Raw genomic sequence first — 18,843 nt, 5'->3', positions numbered from 1 at the left:
AATGTATACCATTTTCAATAACAAAATAAAAAGATTTAACCTCTGAAAAGATTTTCATCTGAAAAATAAATAAATATGCAAAGGGTCCAATCTGTATGCAAAACTATGATGCACATCAGAATTAGATGCATAAGGAAGAGGGTTGGAATTTTGACTTGAAGTTATGAAAAAAAATTTTTTCACACATCAATAAAATCAGGGGTAAGTATCACGAGCCTGAAGAAGAAGCAATAATTGACAGATATTTGAAAGCAAGTGCAGGGGTGGTGGTGGAGGGGCTCTTCCTTTCTATGTCAAGAAGTTGATATAAGTAATCTTTATAAAGTTAATAATAGCAATATAAATAAACCATTTATATATTGTGTTTATATATGAGAGTACCTGAAACAGATTTAGAAAAAAAGATTAAAGCTTTAAATATATATATTTTACCTTAAAAGTTTCTTATATGAATTCTTTAAATTCATATTCATCAGGGAAATATTGATTAAATGAAATATTAACTCCTGAGAATGTTCCCTAAGTAAAGCATATCTATGTATGGATGTACTATGATGTTTGAACCAGCATTAATTATATCCTACTGATGTCTGGTGTCTTGTTCTAAAAAGCTAATAGGACCTACACTACATCATAGTTAATAGGAGCATGGTGCTTGTTGCTTAGGCAACAGGATGAATAAATGCAGGTCAGAATGTGCTTCAAGGAAAACAAAAGCTAGAATATGATACCAAGTGGAAACTAAGCAAGTCTAACAGATTTTTCACTACATTAATGGAAATCTGTTCCTTAAAGTGAACCAATCATATTAGTGTGCTTAACTAAGTTCATAATTAAATAAATTAGATTATAGAGATCAATAAATAATTTTTTGTAAAGGTAGAAATTCATCTCATACTGGCAGCAAATAAATTATGTATAATAGCACATAAAGCACTAATTGATGATACCATTTTATGATTTACTTCATTTTCATAATGAATTAATTCCTCTACATGATAAATCAAAGTTGTTTTTTTAAAAAAATCCTGTCTCATGAGGAAATTATTTTATTCAATTAACAATGTATTCTTATTTTCTGTAAAATTATATATAATACTTGGAATTAAACAAGTAAACACAATATTCTATGATTAGAACTTGATTTTACCAAACATGTATGTGCATGATTTTTGCCTTCCAGATACATTTTGTAGTGCTTGCATGTTGTTTTTTTTTTTTTTTTACAATCTCTCCCCATATTCTTTCTTTAAAAAGTGGTTGACTAACCTTTCATTTAGAGGCTTTCAAAAGGGAATTTATTTGTTCATAAGTGTTTAACATGCAGAGGAAAATTAAGATGAGTTAAAGTATTTCAGTGTGTCTAAATGACCAAAGAACCCAAAATCCTAATTTCACATGGACCAGAATAAATTTGGACAAGTTTTTGAGGGATGGGAAGGAGAAATCCCTATTTGAAGTAGAGATACAGAGAAAGAATAAAGATGTCCAAATGTGCAGCAAACATAAAAAATGGTGAAGTGACTTTCATTCTGCCTGATAGCTCCTCTTATGCTTAACGCCATCTGTTTACTGTCCTGTGTCTTAAATGCTCAGTGTCCTAAGACTTTCACAGCAGTCGGAGAACTTTCACTTTTTTCTATTTCCATAACCACAATGTCTTGTCTACATAACCAATGATAGTAAACACAATAAAAATAACAGAATTAAACAAGTAAACACAATATTCTATGATTAGAACTTGATTTTACCACACATGTATGTGCATGATTTTTGCCTTCCAGATACATTTTGTAGTGCTTGCATATGTCTTTTTTTCTTACAGTCTCTCATTATTTTGAAGAAAAAAAAACAGTAAATCACTCAATTTGTATATAATTTCTTAAAACTCATATGACTTCCTACATTTATATCTTTTTATTTAAGTTCACAGACATACTCATTTTTGAAGAAGGAACAGAAGTTTAAAAGTTCTAATAATCTTCGAATCCAGAAAAGTCGAGCTTAAAGAAAAATAATTTCAAATGGAAATTTAAAAAATAACCTGACTAGCTCTAAGTATGTTTAAGATCAGCTGTGGCATTAGCAAGATGCAGGTGTCAGCCCCAGCATTTTATTGCAAAACAGCTATTAATGATCTCTACAAGTAATTTATGTGCTACATGCCTGTATTACATAGGTCTGTAAATGTAGGGATCAGTGATAAGTGTGATGGGACCTTAAAAGCAAGGCAAGGTATTAAAGGCTGTGACGTAGCTTAACAAGGGGAACTGATGAGCACTGGGGGAGGTATGAAAATGATTAGAAGGCTGCATTGTCGTCTGCACACCTCCCATCCATCCTCACCTCTCTGCATCATGGTGGGACGTTTGCACACACCAGGTTTAGACTGCATGTAGACCAGGATTCAAAAGTCCATGAATGTACTTAGTACATCAGTCCCACTTCTGAAAAACTGACAGCTAATTGACCGAAGTGTTTGTTTTCCACCTTAGGTAACAAACAATACTCCCTTGCTCTTCAATCAGCCTGTGTAAGTAAGTGAATACTCTCAGTAATGGACCATCCGAAGCAGTCTGCTAATGAATTGAAGGGTGTCCGAACGCTTTAAACTGCTTATTGAACAATTATCAGGAAAAAAGATTTTCACACCATCAACATAACAAATTGTCTAATTAATCACTAAACGCTGATGCTCAAGCGAAATAATATGTTTTAAGGAATCTAGACTTAGCTGAAGAGTGATAGACTCTTAACCGGGTATTCGGAGATTACACATTTATTTTAAAAACCACACAGAGAATGACAGGTAGAATAAAACGTTAATCTCCTTCCACTGCCTATAAATAGAACTCGTACCAGTTCATTCAGATAACACACATGTATATGGATGCACACAGACCTCATTTTCCGGCAAGTGTCTATAGGTACACAGTAAGTTCCATCCTAAGGGCATTCAATTTTCTGATGCCGTTACATACATCAAACTGATCAGTTTTGGTGCAAATCCGGCTGCCTCGGAGCTATGTAAGACACATAAGAAGCAAAGACAGACAAAAGGCAGCTCCGTGGACACAGAGAGCATCTTACCATAAACTGCACATTGTCAAATCCATTAGCCATCAGGTGGTTCTCGTACTGAGGTAGCCCAATGCTTTCCAACCATTGTCCCACTGTTTGGACAGGGCATCTGGGTCCTGTAAGAGGATGGAGAGGGAAGCGTTTAAGCAGGGAGTAGCCGTCCACGGGGTAATAGCGGTAGTCCTGGGCTGAGAGGTGGCATTGCCACATCATGCTCCTGGGAAAGTTGCTATCAAAGGAGCCCGCCAGCTTGACAGATTAATGTTCTCAGCGAGAGAGCAAAGTCAGAAGTAAAACATAGTTTGCCAGGCAGGCTGTGGAGTATGACTTGATCCTATCTCCACATTTCTTACATATTAATCTTTACTACCGACCAGTACGTCATACAGCCCCCAAAACCAGGCAGCAGAGGAAGGCATATCAAGCTGTCAGCTTAGGCTGGTCTGCGTTCTATGTGATTGTTGGAGTACTCCACAATGAGCAAGGCACGGCCAGCAGCCAGAATTCTTTTTATCAAGTACTCCTCCACTCATCAGTATGCAGCTCCATGCTCCTGGCTCCCCCTCGCTCGCTCCCCTTCATTACCCAGCCCAGGCTACACCTCGCATTTTCAATAATAGCCATCAGATAAGGCAGATTTTTTTTGTCTGCAAGCTGTAAGCCTGCTGCTGCGGCTTCCTCCTACACACCCATCCAAGCGTCAATCTTGAATGATGAGAGCAGTCAAAACAAATGCAGAAAATAGCAAGACTCAAAAGCAAACCAAAGTGCTGAAAATCTGAATTGAATCTTCATACTGGTTATACATTACCGGGCTATTTGTTGTGGAATTTTACGTTTCAGAAGACACCGGGAAATGCAAAGCTTGAACTATAGCTTTTAACGGGGGCTCACTACAGGTCCCTTTTTTCCTTTTCCTTCCTTTCCTTTCCTTTCTTCTGCTTTTTTTTTTTAAATGCAGCATGGATAAACGTTTCTGATCTAAAGCTTTACAGTGTTTGGAGAATAATAATTCTTTTTCTTTACCCAGCCTTATAAAAATGAACCTCTCTCAGATATTTTTTTTTTCCTTTTGAATCACTGCAACATACAGAAACTGCATCGCAGTCTTGAAGTCAAGACAATTCGCTCCTCGTTTGCCAGGGTTTTTTTAAACAAAAATATTATTAGGCACAAGAAATCCTTTCCCCCTCTGGTACTTATAACCCTATCTACCAAGGTTACCGTTCTAAAATATCTACAAAGGTATCATTTATTGGGTAGAATTTTTTTTTAATACAGAAGAAGAGCCCTAACCAAAAATAATTCAAGAATAACAGATGTAAATGTGTGAGTTTTACTGAATGGTAGACAGACTGAGTAATTTATTTAATATTTGGGAGAAACCAGGGATTAATAATAGAACTTGTAGGACTATATGATCAGAAAGAATAGATTTTTAAAACTAGGAGAGAACTCACAGAAAGGTTAGTCTAATCTCTCTCCTAAGGTAAGGATCCCTTGTTACATTGTTCCTGGAAGAATACCATCCAAGTTGTGCTTCAATACTGCTTATAACAGAGCTCTTACTACTCATCAGAAAACCTCCACTTATTAGAAAGATATTTTACTTCCTACCTTCCTCCTACTCTCTGGCTCCATCTCTGCCTTTGGAGTCACACAGATTGGGAATGATGCCTCTTCCATAGAACAAGCTTTAAAAATTAAAGATAAGTCTCATTCTCCCAGCACAGCACCAGGCACATAGCAAGTGCCCAATATTTGTTGAGTAAATAAAACAACCTTTATATTCTTGCCCCCAATTTCATCTTTTCTTGCTCCCTGTCTCTTTTTTAGGACTTTCTTAATCTCCCTGGCACACAGATATGAAGCCTCAAAACAGCCCGGGCCCCTTCTTTCACTGCTGACATGACTCCCAACATCCAGTCATCCCTCACCACAGTGCCACTCGTCCTCTTAATTCCACTTCTTGTTTTATGTTTATGGAACTGCTATCTAGTTGGGTTTGCTCTGTGGGTCCTGGGTCACCCAGCCTAATGCAACAATGGTTTCTGTATTGGTCCCTATCTCTTGATATTTTGAAAGTCTAATTTGTACATGGTGTCAGAACAATATCTCTAAGACACAGCTTTGATGACTACTCCCAGTTTCAAACCCCTTCTGTGATTTTCTGTTGGCCTCCAAATAAATTCCCAACTCCTTTGATGTCATTTTCTGGTCTTCATGATGGCGGCTCTAGGTCATCTAACTTTATTCCTTCTTCCATATACACCTTTCCCAATTCTCCAGCAAAGAGAGTGACTGAGAGTCTCTAATGATCTGGTTGGTTTTATTTTGTCCCCAGATTCCTATCCATTTGTTGGCTTGGATCAAATACCATTTCCTTCATGAAACCTCTTCTAATCCTACCAAGGATAAAATCTCTTAGATTTTATTTTTAGACCTTCTATTATAACAAATATTTTCTACCTTACATGATAATTATTCATGTAGAAGATTCATTTCTTGAAATCAAGGAAATATACCTTGCTAATGCTGTTCAGAATTCATTCTGTATCTACTAAACAACATAATGTAATTTCACAATCCAAACTCACTTTTATTTTCAAATTTAATTTTTTTTAAATCATATCCCAGGTCTCTGAATTCTTTATTAAAAGAAGATGTCTTGGTTTCTAAACAGAATTTCGAGGTCTAGAACTTTGTTCATCATCTCTGTCTTCTTTTTGAGTGAACATCCCTGTGTTGTACTTGATTATAATTTATCTTTGGTTGGTTCTAGACCTTTTAAGGTGGTCAAAGAATATGTAGGAGTTTATGAATCAATTTTAGTAGATTCTAGTTGATCAGCATTACCTGCATGAGAAGCTGTAAACAAGAAGCTATGTGTCTCTGGCTAGCTCTCAAGCACTTAGAGTGTGAAGTTAAAGATGTCTCAATTATGGCTTCTCCTAGGATCCCATCCATAACTGTCCTCACGATTACTTTGAGTATAGGAATAAACTACATAAAAATCGAGCAAACATAATAACATTTTGTCTCGACAAAGCATATGCTGACTGACCAGTTCTTCAAATTTTATCTCATTTTTCAAGATGCAAACCAGGTACCAAGTGCCTAGTAGAGCACCATATAACTCCTAGATATTAAATTTTTTTAGATGAATGAATAAATTATGACAATATTTTTTGAGATTCTGATTTCTTAATAAATGGAGGAGTTATTTTAAAGTTCATACTGCTATGTAAAAACACAGATCAGGGGTATCAACCACTTTACAAATATTTATTCAGACCTTCTGAATTTTATAATTTTATTCTCTCTTTTTTTTTGTGGTGCTAGGGGTGGAATCCAGGTGCTTTCTACCTCTGAGCTATACTCCCAGACCTATTTTATATTTTATTTGGAAACAGGGTCTCGCTAAGTTGCTGAGAGCCTCACTAAGTAGCTGAGGCTGGCTTCAAACCTATGCGATCCTCATGGCTCTGCCTACCAAGCACTGAGATTACAAGCATGCGCCACCACTCCCAGCTTCTGAATTTTATTCTCTTAACTATACATTCTTTCAATTACTGTTCAATAATTCTCAAATGTTGGCAAAAGGTTATAATGTACAAGGGAAGTAGGGAAGTGGTCAAGGAGGGGGAGGAAAGAAAAAGACACCCTGTGTCACATCGTTGGGTTTTTATTTTCTTAATTTTTTTTATTGGTGCATTGTATTCATATATCTTAATGGGATACAACATGGTGGAGACATACATGCACACATCACCCAGTTGTTGGGTTTTTAAATGTATTTTAGAAATTTGAGTCATTTTTCTAAAAGAACCCTGGTTCAAGCTTGAAGATCACATTTTTATAGCTTCTTTTTTTTTTTTTTTTTCGGTACTGGAGATGGAACCCTGGAGCATTTCACCCCCAAGCTATCCCTCAAGGCCTATTTTTTATTCTTTATTTTTAACAGGGTCTCACTAAGTTGCGGAGGGCCTCACTAAGTATCTGAGGCTGGCTACCAACCTGTATTCTCCTATCTCAGCTGAGATTACAAGTGTGTGCCACCATGCCCGGGTTGTTTAGTGTTTAAATACATTCCTCACTTAAAATACTTTCTCAGTGTTCATATTCTTCAAGCATAACAACACATTATTTGTTGGTCAGGAGTCTTTATTCTACAACCTCTTTAAGACTTAAAAGGGAGATAAGAGGAGGGAAAGAAGAAATCTGACAGCTACTCAGGCCATTATGTCCCAAATACTGTTGTATAGATCATTATCTTTATTTATGATAAGGAAACCAAGGCTTAAAATAAGCAATGAAATGAAAGTAGAAATTTTCTCTGGTGCAGTCTTCTAGAAAAACAATTCCAAGAGTTCCTTTCCCAGAATGGCAGTGTTAGAAGCTCCTCAGATCCAATCCCAGCCAAACTGCTGAAAAATGGGGAGGGGATTTCAAAATTCCAAAACCCAAAATGACAATAAAGCAACCACCCCAAATCTCTAAAAGTATCCTAAGATCATATATCAGAGTTTACTGAAACTTGGTAAGTTCAGAAAGGTTCTGTGGCACTTGAGCCAGGGTTGGGTTCCTGACCTCCCCTCATCTCCTGGCACTCACACTAGATGAGTACACACAAGACAAGGGGCTCCTCTACTCAGCTCCCGACCAAGGGCCATGATAAGGTATCTCATCAGCTGGGCAGGACAGCATTTCTCATGTCATCTAAGTTGTGGGGGTCTAGTTCCTGGTGAGTGCAGCTTCTGCATCTATTGAGCCTCCACTCAGAGAGCAGAGTCAGCCCTAGTTTACTTAGTAGGCCACAATTGTGGGACATTGCCTGCTTCTGAGGTGGCAGTTTCATGCCTAAAAAGGCAATCTGAAAAAAACAAAGGGTATTATCTCTCTGCAGTGCCTATAACAGTGGCCCAAAAATTTTTGCCAAAGGGGAGAGTTAGTTTATAGGAAAAGAAAGCTCTTAACTTCTCCTTTGAGGGATTGACTGTATCAATAATAGAGTAAGAGGAAGTTTAAGCTTAAGAATGTTAAAGAATGAAGATTCCCTTCCTAAAATCCATATGATCCTTGCTCCCTGCAAGGTTATTCATGTTAACAAATGATTATGCATATATTCACACATATTTACCAGATCACACACATATGTTCATATATATGCATATGTGTGGGTATTTTGGGCATTGTTTCATAAAAATAGAATCATATCACACTCACTTTTGTGAACCTCATGTTTCTCATTCAACAGCATCTTACGGAAATTATACTGAGTAAATGATAAGCTCTAATTCAGCATTTAGCACAGTCCAGAATGTAATATATCTAGGTCAACCCCTCTATTTTAACTTTTTAAAATTTTCAAATAACTGTAGATTCACATGCAATTATAAGACATAGTATATAGAAAGAAATCCTGTATATGACTCCACCTATCATTCCCTAGTGGTAACATCTTGAGCAACAATAGACCACTAATTTTTTTTTTTTTTTTTGGTGGTACTAGGGTTCCTGGAAACCCTTCTACCTCCAGGCTACACTCCCAGACATCTTTTTTATATTTTTATTTGGAAACAGGGTCTCTTAAGCCAGCAAGGCTGGCTTCGGAACTGCGCGATCCTCCTGTCTCCGCCTTCCAAGCGCGGTGATTACAAGCGTGCGCCACCACGCCGGCATCAGTAGACCACTATTACAAACAGGTAAGCAGCACTTTAAAACCCATTGGTCTTATTTAGATTTCACCTGTTTTACATGCACTCATTTGTGTGTTTAGTCCTATGCATTTTTATCACATAGGAAGATCACTGACTGTCACTAGGGTTGAGATACAGACAGCACATCATAAGAATCCTTCTAGTAGCTTTTTAGTTATCTCCATCTTTCACCATTTCTTATCCCCTGGCAACAACTAATCTGTTTTCTATCTCTATTACTTGTGATTTCAAGAATATTAGATAAGTGGAATCATACAGTATATATCCCTTGAGAATTGGATATTTTCATTTGAAATTGACTTTTTTATACTTCCCATAAGATCCACTCAAATTATTCTGTGCCCTTTCAGTGCTGAGCAGCAGTTTGGATGTATCATAATTTGTTTATTGAGTGAATACCCATTCTTTCCCTGAGTGATTGTATCATTTTATACTACCATCAGCAATGCATGGCATTCTCTAGGCCACTCTATATGTCTCCTATTTCAGTTTAATTAGACCTTCAGAATATTTTCTTTTCTTTATTCTTTCCTTCCTGCAACCATATATAACCCCTATGTGCCTTAAATTTACCTATTTGTTTTGGTCTGAACCAGTTCTTACATTTTGTTGCTAATCGCTAACCCAATTTTGTTTTGGTCCAACACTAGAATTTCCTTCTACTTAACAAATACTTATTTCTGATCTATGCTGCATTCTTTTAGTTAGTGGACCCTTTCAAATTGAATTTAATTACAGTAAAATTTCATTAATTACTGTTTTATAACCTCGTAGCCATTCATAGATTTCTGCTTTCATTTGTAGTCTTGTTAGGATATTTTAAGAAAACATTTTGAATTAATAAAAGTAAAAACACAGTGTATCAAAGTTTAGGTGTGAGGTACAGCTAAAGTGGTACTTAAAAAGAAATTCATAGCACTGAATGCTTACATTACAAACGAAGAAAAGTTCAAATCAGTAACTTTATCATCCACCTTAAGAAATAAGCAAAAGGGGGGAAAGTAAGCAGAAATAAGGAAATAAATATCAGAGAGAAAATAAATGAATAGTATACATAGAATAATATGATGTAAAAGCAACAAACCCAAAATCTGTTGTGTGAGATAATGAGAGAAAAAATGAATAACTTTATACCAATAAATTCAACAACTAAAATAAAGTTGACAAATCAATGGAAAGATAAATTACCAAAGCTCACTAATAAAAAGCTCACCAATGAATAGTTCTTCTTTAATTATATTTATAGTTCAAGATTTCCACAAGGAAAACTTTAGACCTCAATGGCTTTTGTGTCAAGTTATTATTTATTTATTTATTTATCTATCTATCTATTTATTTATTTTGGTGGTACTGGGGTTCCCGGAAGCCCTTCTACCTCTGGGCTACACTCCCAGACCTATTTTTTATATTTTTATTTGGAAACAGGGTCTCTTAAGCTCATGCGGCCGGCTTCGAACCTACGCGATCCTCCTGTCTCTGCCTCACAAGCGCGGGGATTACAAGTGTGCGCCACCACACCCAGCTAAGTTAGTATTATTATATTGTATTGGGGGTGGAACCCAGGGCCTTTCTACCTCCAGGCTACACTCTCAGGCCAAATTTACATTTTATTTGGAAACAGGGTCTCACTAAGTTGCTGAGAGCCTCACTAAGTAGCTGAGGCTGGCTTCAAACCAGTGCAATCCTCCTATCTCAGCCTCACAAGTACTGGGATTACAGGCATGCAGCACCAATGTCTGGCTTCAGTGTCAAATTCTACCAAATATATAAGAAAAAAGAATAATGCCAACTCAGTTGGGTGTGGTGGTGAACGCTTGTAATCTCAGCATTGGGGAGGTAGAGACTGGAGGATCACGGTTCACAAATAGCCTCAGCTACTTAGCGAGGCCCTTTGCAATTCAGTGAGACCCTGTTTCAAAAATAAAAAGACTAAAAAATAGGGCTGGGGGTGTAGATCAGAGGTACAATGCCCCCTTTTTCCATTCCTGGTACTGAAAAAAAAAATGCCAACTCTACAAAAGCTCTTCCAAAAAACTGAAGAAAATATTTTCCAACCCATTTTCATAGGCCAGTATTACTGTAATACCAAAATCAGATAAAAACATTATGTGATGTATACCAATGTCTATTGAGTACAGATGCAAAGATTCATAACCAAATTTTGGCAAATAGCCTCCAATAATATATTCACAGTAGTAATGGTAATAAAATATTACCAACATTTGCTGAAGAGTCTAGCTAGCACAATTATTCATAAAAATATATAGAGTTTGGAAAGGATAAACTAAGGAAGTTTCTATTTACGCACAAGATTTTCTATATATAAAATCTTTTGAGATCTACATAAAATTACTATAATTAAAATATGATTTTAGCAAGACTGCAAGATAACTGGGCTACTAGGTAAAAAACATCTGTATTTTTCTATACAAACAATACACTTATAATGTAGTTTATTTTAAAACTTGAAATAAAAATCAGCTTAGCTTACAATAGTACCTCAAACAATGAAGTACTAAGAAAGAAATATGTCAAAAGATGTGCCAGACTAGTACACTTAAAATTACAAAACATTGTTGGCAAAATGATATAGGATCTAAATAAATAAAAAGATAAACTATGTTCATGGATAGAAGGCTCAACAGTATTACATGTCAGTTTTTTTCTGAACACATTTATAGATTTAATATGATTCTAATAAAAATTCTATCAGGTACCATATTTAGTAGAAATTGTCAATTTCATACTAAATGCAAATGACTCACAATAAAACAATCTTAAAAATAAAATTTTGAAGAATATATATTGTTCCACTTTAAATCTTATTATAAAGTTATGATCATCAAGACAATAGGGTATAAATGTTAAAACAGGTAAATAGATCAATGGAATAAAATAGAGGGTTTAGGAGTAGGCTGATGCACAGAGGGCCAACTGATTTTTGACAAAGGAAATTCTGTGTAAAAAGAACTATTCTGAAACAAGAGATCCATATGCAAAAAATAATAATTTGATCTATAATTCACATCTTATATAAAATTAGCTCAAATGTTCATAGGCATAGATGTAAAATCTAAAGTACAAAACATCTAGAAGAAAATTTTGAAAAAATCTTTAGGGAAAAATCATAAATTTGGGTTAGACATTAGAAGTATAATTCCAAAAGAAAATCCAATAATTCAATAATTAAACTTTATAACATTTTAAAAATTCTTCTCTTTGGAAGGCATTTTTAAGAGAATGAAAAGAAAACCTTCTAACTAGTAAAACATTTGTGAACCATATCTGATAACAAACTTGCATACAGAATATAAAAAGAACTGTTAAACTCAGTAATAAACAAATCATTATTTTAAAGATGGGCAAGAAAGCTGAACAGGGACTTCATCAGAAAAGATAGGTGGATGGCAAATAAGCACATGAATAGATGCCCAGCATCATTAGTCACTAGGAATATGCAAATAAAAATCATAATGAGATATTACTTTTTATGAAATTTAGAACTAAAAAGACAGACCATCTCAAGTGTTGACTATGATATGGATCAAGTGGCACTGATACAGATCAAGTGGGGGCTCTAAGAGACTGAGTAGAAATATAGAAGGATACAACCACATTGGAAAACCATTTGCTAGTTTCTTTTAAAAGTTGAATATAGCCGGGCGTGGTGGCACACGCTTTTAATCTCCGCGCTTGGGAGGTGGAGACAGGTGGATCACGCAGGTTCAAAGCCAGCCTCGCTGGCCTGTACTCCCAGACCTATTTTATATTTTATTTGGAAACAGGGTCTCACTAAGTTGCTGAGAGCCTAAGTAGCTGAGCTGGCTTTGAACCTGTGCGATCCTCCTGTCTCAGCCTCCCAAACACTGGGATACAAGCGTGCACCACGCCCAGCTATATATTCAACTTTTTTTTTTTTTTTTTTTTTTTTTGGTGGTACTGGGGTTCCTGGAAACCCTTCTACCTCCGGGCTACACTCCCAGATCTATTTTATATTTTTATTTGGAAACAGGGATGAGAACAATTTTGCAGAGTAAATAATCATAGAATTTCTCCCCCCCCCCAAAAAAAAGAGTACATTATGTATGATTCATTTATATAATATTCTAGAGAGTACCAATTTATCTATAATTATAAAACACAGATTGATGTCTACTTGAGGCTAGGAAAAGAGTTGTAGGTTACCCAGGGCCATGAAGAAACATTTGGTTGAGGTGATACATATGCTCATTTTCTTGAACGTGGCTATAATTTCACAGATTTTTACATTTGTCAAACATCAAAGTGTATACTTTAATATGCACAGTTTACTGTAGGCTTATTAAACCTCAAAAAGCCTGGTTTAAAAATATTTTTTAGCCAGGCATGGTGGCGCACGCTTGTAATCCCCGTGCTTGGGAGGCAGAGACAGGAGGATTGCACAGGTTCGAAGCCAGCCACGCTGGCTTAAGAGACTCTGTTTCCACATAAAAAAGTATAAAATAGGTCTGGGAATGTAGCCCATGGGAGTGTAGCTGGAGGTAGAAGGGCTTCCAGGAACCCCAGTACCACCAAATTATATATATATATTTAATATATATATATTAAAGCAGGAAAAAGGAAAAAAAAAGAATGATAGGGAAGAAAAGTGACTTATTTTAGACAGAGAAGTCAGGAATGTCCATCTGGAAAAGGTGAGTGCAACTTCAACTTAATGAGATAACAAGCCATCCTAGTTTCTAAGAAATAAGCGTTCCAGGCAGTGGAAAGCATTATGTCCAAATGTCCAAAGGCCAATATCCTGCTCTATGTTGTCACACCAAAGTGACAGTGAGGATGAGGAGCTCCTACCTTCCTCTCTACATGGTCTTCAGCATCAGTCTTGTTACCTATTGCCTAGTTATTGAGGAGGAGAAGGACTTGTTCTCACTCTAGGACACACCACACCCTTTAGTGTGTGTGTGTGTGTGTGTGTGTGTGTGTGTGTGTGTGTGTGTGTTTTAGTGGTGCTGGGGATGAAACCCAGGGGCCTTCTGCCTCTGGGCTACACTTCCAGACCTATTTTATATTTTACTTGGAAACAGGGTCTCTTAAGCCAGATGAGGCTGGCTTCGAACTTGTGAACCTGCTCAATCCTCCTGTCTCAGCCTCCCAAACTAAGGGATTACGAGCATGTGCCACCACGCCCAGCCTTAGGACACACCCTTTAAACTGTTCTAGTTGTATTAAAGTAAATCCATTATTTTAGCTTTGTTTTCTCAAATTAATTTTCTCTTTTAAAAGTAGAAGCAAATAATACTCATTATTTTCAGAGATCCCTATTTGTTTTAGTTAATTGGGGAGAGAGAAGATATTTCTTTTTGTGCTTTATTTCTTCATCATTCACTGATTTTTTTATACATATTTATAAAGCGTTTCTTGTTCCAAGCATTTATTCAGGCAATGGAGAGAGAGCTTTGAATATCCCTGTACTTGTGCAATGCATGGCCTAGTGGAGAAAATTCTTAGAAAAAATGTCATGAGAAATTGGAAAAATTAAAACTTAGCAACATGGCTTCTTATTGTGACCATAAAGAAAGAAAAAATAAATGAGAGAAAACATGCTCAATCTCAATAAATATTACTTAGTGAAACTCTAATGAAATACTTAAAGTGGGTAAAACCATTTGGCAGAGGCAGCAATAGCCATATGTGTTCAGATAAAAGTGACATTTGGCAAGAATGAAGGCCAGCCTCTACAGTTAAGAAGAAAGAAAGGAGCTGACAAACACCTCAAAAAAGGTAGTAAATACCTGTGCAATCCTATCATCAAGGTGACTGGCATGAGGCACATACTTTCCAAACAACGTGTCTTCTAATAATCTATACCATATATAGTAGGAGGGACCTAATAACTATTGAGCATCTACTATGCGTCAGGCTTTTTATATAGATGCTATGGTGGGAATGGGCTCTCCCAAATATATTTGTTGGAAATGTAACCCTCAGTGCAACAGTGTTGGGATACAGGAGCTTTGAGGAGGCATTTAGGTCCAGCTGTTCTACCTTCATCGATGTTTTTATGGAAAGAGCTTGTGAAAATGGGCTCATCACTTTCTTCTGTCAAGTGTGGGAACAGCGTTTCTCCTCCTTGCCTTCTGCCTCCCACCATGTGAGGATGTAGTAAGGAGGCTCTCATCAGACACCGGATCCCTGGGCCTCAATCCTGGACTTTCCATCCTCTAGAACTCCGAGGAAATAAATATCTGTTCTTACAAAATATCCAGCTCAAGTCTTTTGTTGTAGCAGCATAAAACAAGTCAAAGATTAGATATTATCTCCTTATGTAAAATAAGAGCAAACATGTACTGAGTATTTTCTGTGGTCAGGTTCTATTCTAAATGTTCTACATGCATTCACTGATTTTATTTTTGTGACAACCCTGTGAATTAGTAGCACTCAGTAGTTATCATTTCCTTTACAAAGAGCGAAAATAATGGGTTATTAGAGAAGTTATAAATTATCTAAAGTCACCCAATTAGCCTTGAACTCTGGGAGCCTGGCTCCAAACATCAGGTTAGAGCCAGTACTCCGCATAGCTTTTCAGTTCCAGATGCACGAGAGGGAACACTCGTCCTTCTGCGAGGCCTGGGGGCTGCGCAGTGGGTCTATGAAGACAATACCTCAATGAGAACAGTACAGGATGGCGCCTGAGAGCCCCATTCTCAAGCTGCCTGGGACTGGGGAGTCTTTACTCTTATCCACTTTTAAATGCTTGCTGCTTTTACCTTTGATATGAAGCAATGGGAAAAAAATCATAGTTCTGCTTGGGCAAATTTCTGTTCTTAGGTAGAATGAAGGGGACACCTCACTCCATTGGTCTCACGGTTTTACTTGAAGTTGAAATGAAATAACATAAGAATAAGCATTGTGGTACAGAAAGAGCTATTTCAATGCTAGGGACATATTTTTATCCTTACTGCCAGGAGAATACATACTTGTGTTGTTCATTCAGTCCCTCAACTGAAAAGATTGGTCTGGAGCCATCAGGGCTTTTCCTTGCCCAGTTCTCTTTGTTTTGGGGGAAAAAAATGCATGGGGTGAGCAGTCCAGCCAAACAACAAAGGCAAGCTAATTGTACTGTGAAGCGATCGAAATCCCAACATCATGATATGATTAGGAGATTGCTTATCTAATATGTACCAACAGCCAGGTTTTCAGCACTAAGCAGCTTAGTGTTTGCAACCCATCTGAAAGTAAAAAGAGAAGGAAGACTGGGGCCAGGAATGGCAATAAAAGATGATTCTTATTCCTAGCTTCGTAATTAACACACAAAAAGAATGCTTATTTATCCCAACATATTTCAAATAAAGGTTGGTCATTTTTAAGAGTCTGACGAAAGAGCATACTGAAGATTTTAAGAAGACTATGCCTACAGTAGGGGAGAGAACTGTACATTTGACTCACAATTAAAGGTCTCTACCGGCCCAGCTCTGAGTGTCTGAGCCCGACTTTCTGTCTAATACCATGTAACGCAGGTATAAGAGCTAGGAATGAACAGTGTTCTCTCCTGTAGGAAAATGTAAAAATGATCTTGACTAACAATTCCATTTTTAACTAGAGAGTAGCAGTATCTTATTTCTCCAGTCCTAAATGTTACCTGAGCTGAGCATTATAAACCACATATCCATGTTTTATATGTAGAAATATTGATAATGAAAATTATCAGGGGAAGATATTGCATTAAGGACAGTACTTCTTTTAATTATGAGAGGATGACCTTTCTGAAATAAAAAAAAAAAAGAAATGCAAAGCAGAAGCGGCAGACAATAGAAGTAAAAGACCTAGTTATGCCAGGAACGGTGGAATGCTATGGGTCATCAGAGTTTTAGATCATAAAGCCAAGATTTTAATAGGAAAATGCTTCAAGATCATGCACTGGTGTTTAAATGCTAAAAGAAGTCAGGAGCTAAGATTTAATTTTCCCTGAGGCTTTGCATTTTATATTGAACTAAAAACTTCATGGAGCACTTAAGAAATACCAGCCTTTACTAAACAGATCTGACAACTTATGCGCTGGGGTATGGTCTAAAATAGGAAATGAAATTTAAGCCTAAAATGCTAAAATCTTCTGGCAGAAAACAAAATTATATGCATATACACACACACATATATATATGGCATGCCTGATTGGGAAAAAATAGGAATTCCATCTATTTCACTCTTTTTTTTCCCCTTATTTTAAGTTTCTGGCAACTCTTTGGCTCCTCTGTAAGAAGACGGTGGCTAGGGCATTAAATCATTAAACTCTTGTGTGACAGCCTTTGGTGAGACTCAGGAGTAAAGGAGGTCTGTCCTGGCCTCAAGTATTTTTTAGTTGAATGGAAAGACAAATACCATACAGGATGAAAAACACTATCATATATATATACACAGTATATAAAATATAGAGGGAAGAAAGGATATTTAATTTGGCTTGGATAGAGGCAGCCATCTGATCTGTGACTTGAAGATTTTGTAGGAGTTTGTGAAGCAGATAGATAAAAAAAAAAAGATGTTAAGTATTTCAGGCACAAGGTACAGAATATGCAAAGGTGTGTTTGAGTAACCAAAATTATTCATTATTGCTGGAATTCAAAGGTATATGTGCATGTATGCAGAGTCGAATGTGTGCACAGCAATAGTGCAGGATAGGTAGGCAGCAGCTAAGGGACTTCTGTATTGGGAAAAATAGTAACTTTTATTTCCTGAGAACAGAGAGATATGATCGAATATTTGTGGTACAAACATCACCTGAAGGATATGGGAGATCGAGACTAATACAGGGAAGAAACTAGAAGCAGAGAGACATAGGAAGCCTGTAAAGCACTTTCTTTAAGGGTATAAAGACACTTCACGAAGGAAGAAACTCAAATGGCCAATAAATGCATGAAAAATGCTCAATATCATTAGCAATCACAGAGATGCAAATTAAAACTACCCTGAGATTCTACCTAATACCAACTAGAATGGCAATCATCCCAAACACAAACAACAAATGTTGGTGAGGATGTGGAGAAGTGGGAACTCTAAAACATTGTTGGTGGGATTGTAAATTAGTGCAACCACTTTGGAAAACAGTATGGAGGATCCTCAGAAGAATGGGAATGAATTTACCATATGATCCAGCAATACCTCTTCTGGGTATCTACCCAAAAGAAAGGAAACCAAACTACCAAACAAATGCATGTATATCTATGATCATAGCTGCACACTTCACCATTGTTAAACTCTGGAATCAGCCAAGATGTCTATGAATAGATGAATGGATTGCAAAACAATGGCATATGTACACAATGGAATTCTACTTATCCATAAAGAAAAACATCATTATGTCATTTACAGGGAAATGGATGGAACTGGAGGTTATTATGCTAAGTGAAATTAGTCACAAAAAATAAGAAATCAGATGCTCTCCCTGATATGTGAAAGCTAGGAAAAAATGGGTCATAGGAGGAACTCTAGATGAAGAAGGAGATACTATTGATGAACAAATATGCTAACCTAACTGAGGAGATAGGAGGGGGAGAGAGGGAAATTCTTTAATGCACACGATGTACTTTAATAAATATATCAATATCAAGCACTAAGCCAAACATGAAAAGGAGAGAAGGGCTGGGAATTGGGTAGGAATTGGGTAAGGGCTAATTGGGTGATGTCTGCATGTATGTCTCTACCATCTTGTATCCCATTAAGATGTATGACTACAATGCACCAATAAAAAAAAAGGCATTAAGATAAAATAACCCAACCAAATATTTTAGGAGACAGTCTCCAAAGCAGAGGAAACTCCTAATATTTTTGGCCACTTAGAACCTTCCAAAGTAAGCCCTGGTTCTGAATGTATTGCCTGAAAAAGAAGCTTTTTCTGCCAGATCTCAATGGCAGAAGTTAGGCTTGGGATAGATTCTTCCCATAGAGAACACTTTGTCTATGCTGGTTCAAACCTATGAATACACTTTGACAGCTAGAAGGACAATGTTAAAATTCTAGGTGTTCTGTGCATGCATTACAAAATGATGAAAAAGAAACTAATACATATTTT

General features: G+C 36.7%; 1 protein-coding gene across 17 annotated transcripts in view; it reads right to left on the bottom strand.

The window, feature by feature from the left end:
* The window catches only part of ANKS1B (ankyrin repeat and sterile alpha motif domain containing 1B), a gene marked incomplete at both ends in the record, with an annotated part of 1,119,409 nt that overhangs the window by 411,387 nt on the left and 689,179 nt on the right, over window positions 1-18,843 (bottom strand). For 8 of the 17 annotated variants that reach the window (XM_080705700.1, XM_080705710.1, XM_080705709.1 and 5 more), the window contains one exon: window positions 3,091-3,197. In XM_080705700.1, the coding sequence (XP_080561826.1) occupies window positions 3,091-3,197 (107 nt within the window). Of the gene's footprint in view, window positions 1-3,090; window positions 3,295-18,843 lie in introns of those variants that run through there. The other 9 variants (XM_080705716.1, XM_080705701.1, XM_080705702.1 and 6 more) reach the window with 2 other exon arrangements.

This window comes from Muscardinus avellanarius, assembly GCF_963383645.1.
Source record: "Muscardinus avellanarius genome assembly, chromosome: 11".
In the NCBI taxonomy this organism is placed as follows: Eukaryota; Metazoa; Chordata; class Mammalia; order Rodentia; family Gliridae; genus Muscardinus; species Muscardinus avellanarius.
The sequence above is the reverse complement of the archived record's forward strand: the minus strand, read 5'-3'. Positions and strand labels throughout refer to the sequence as shown.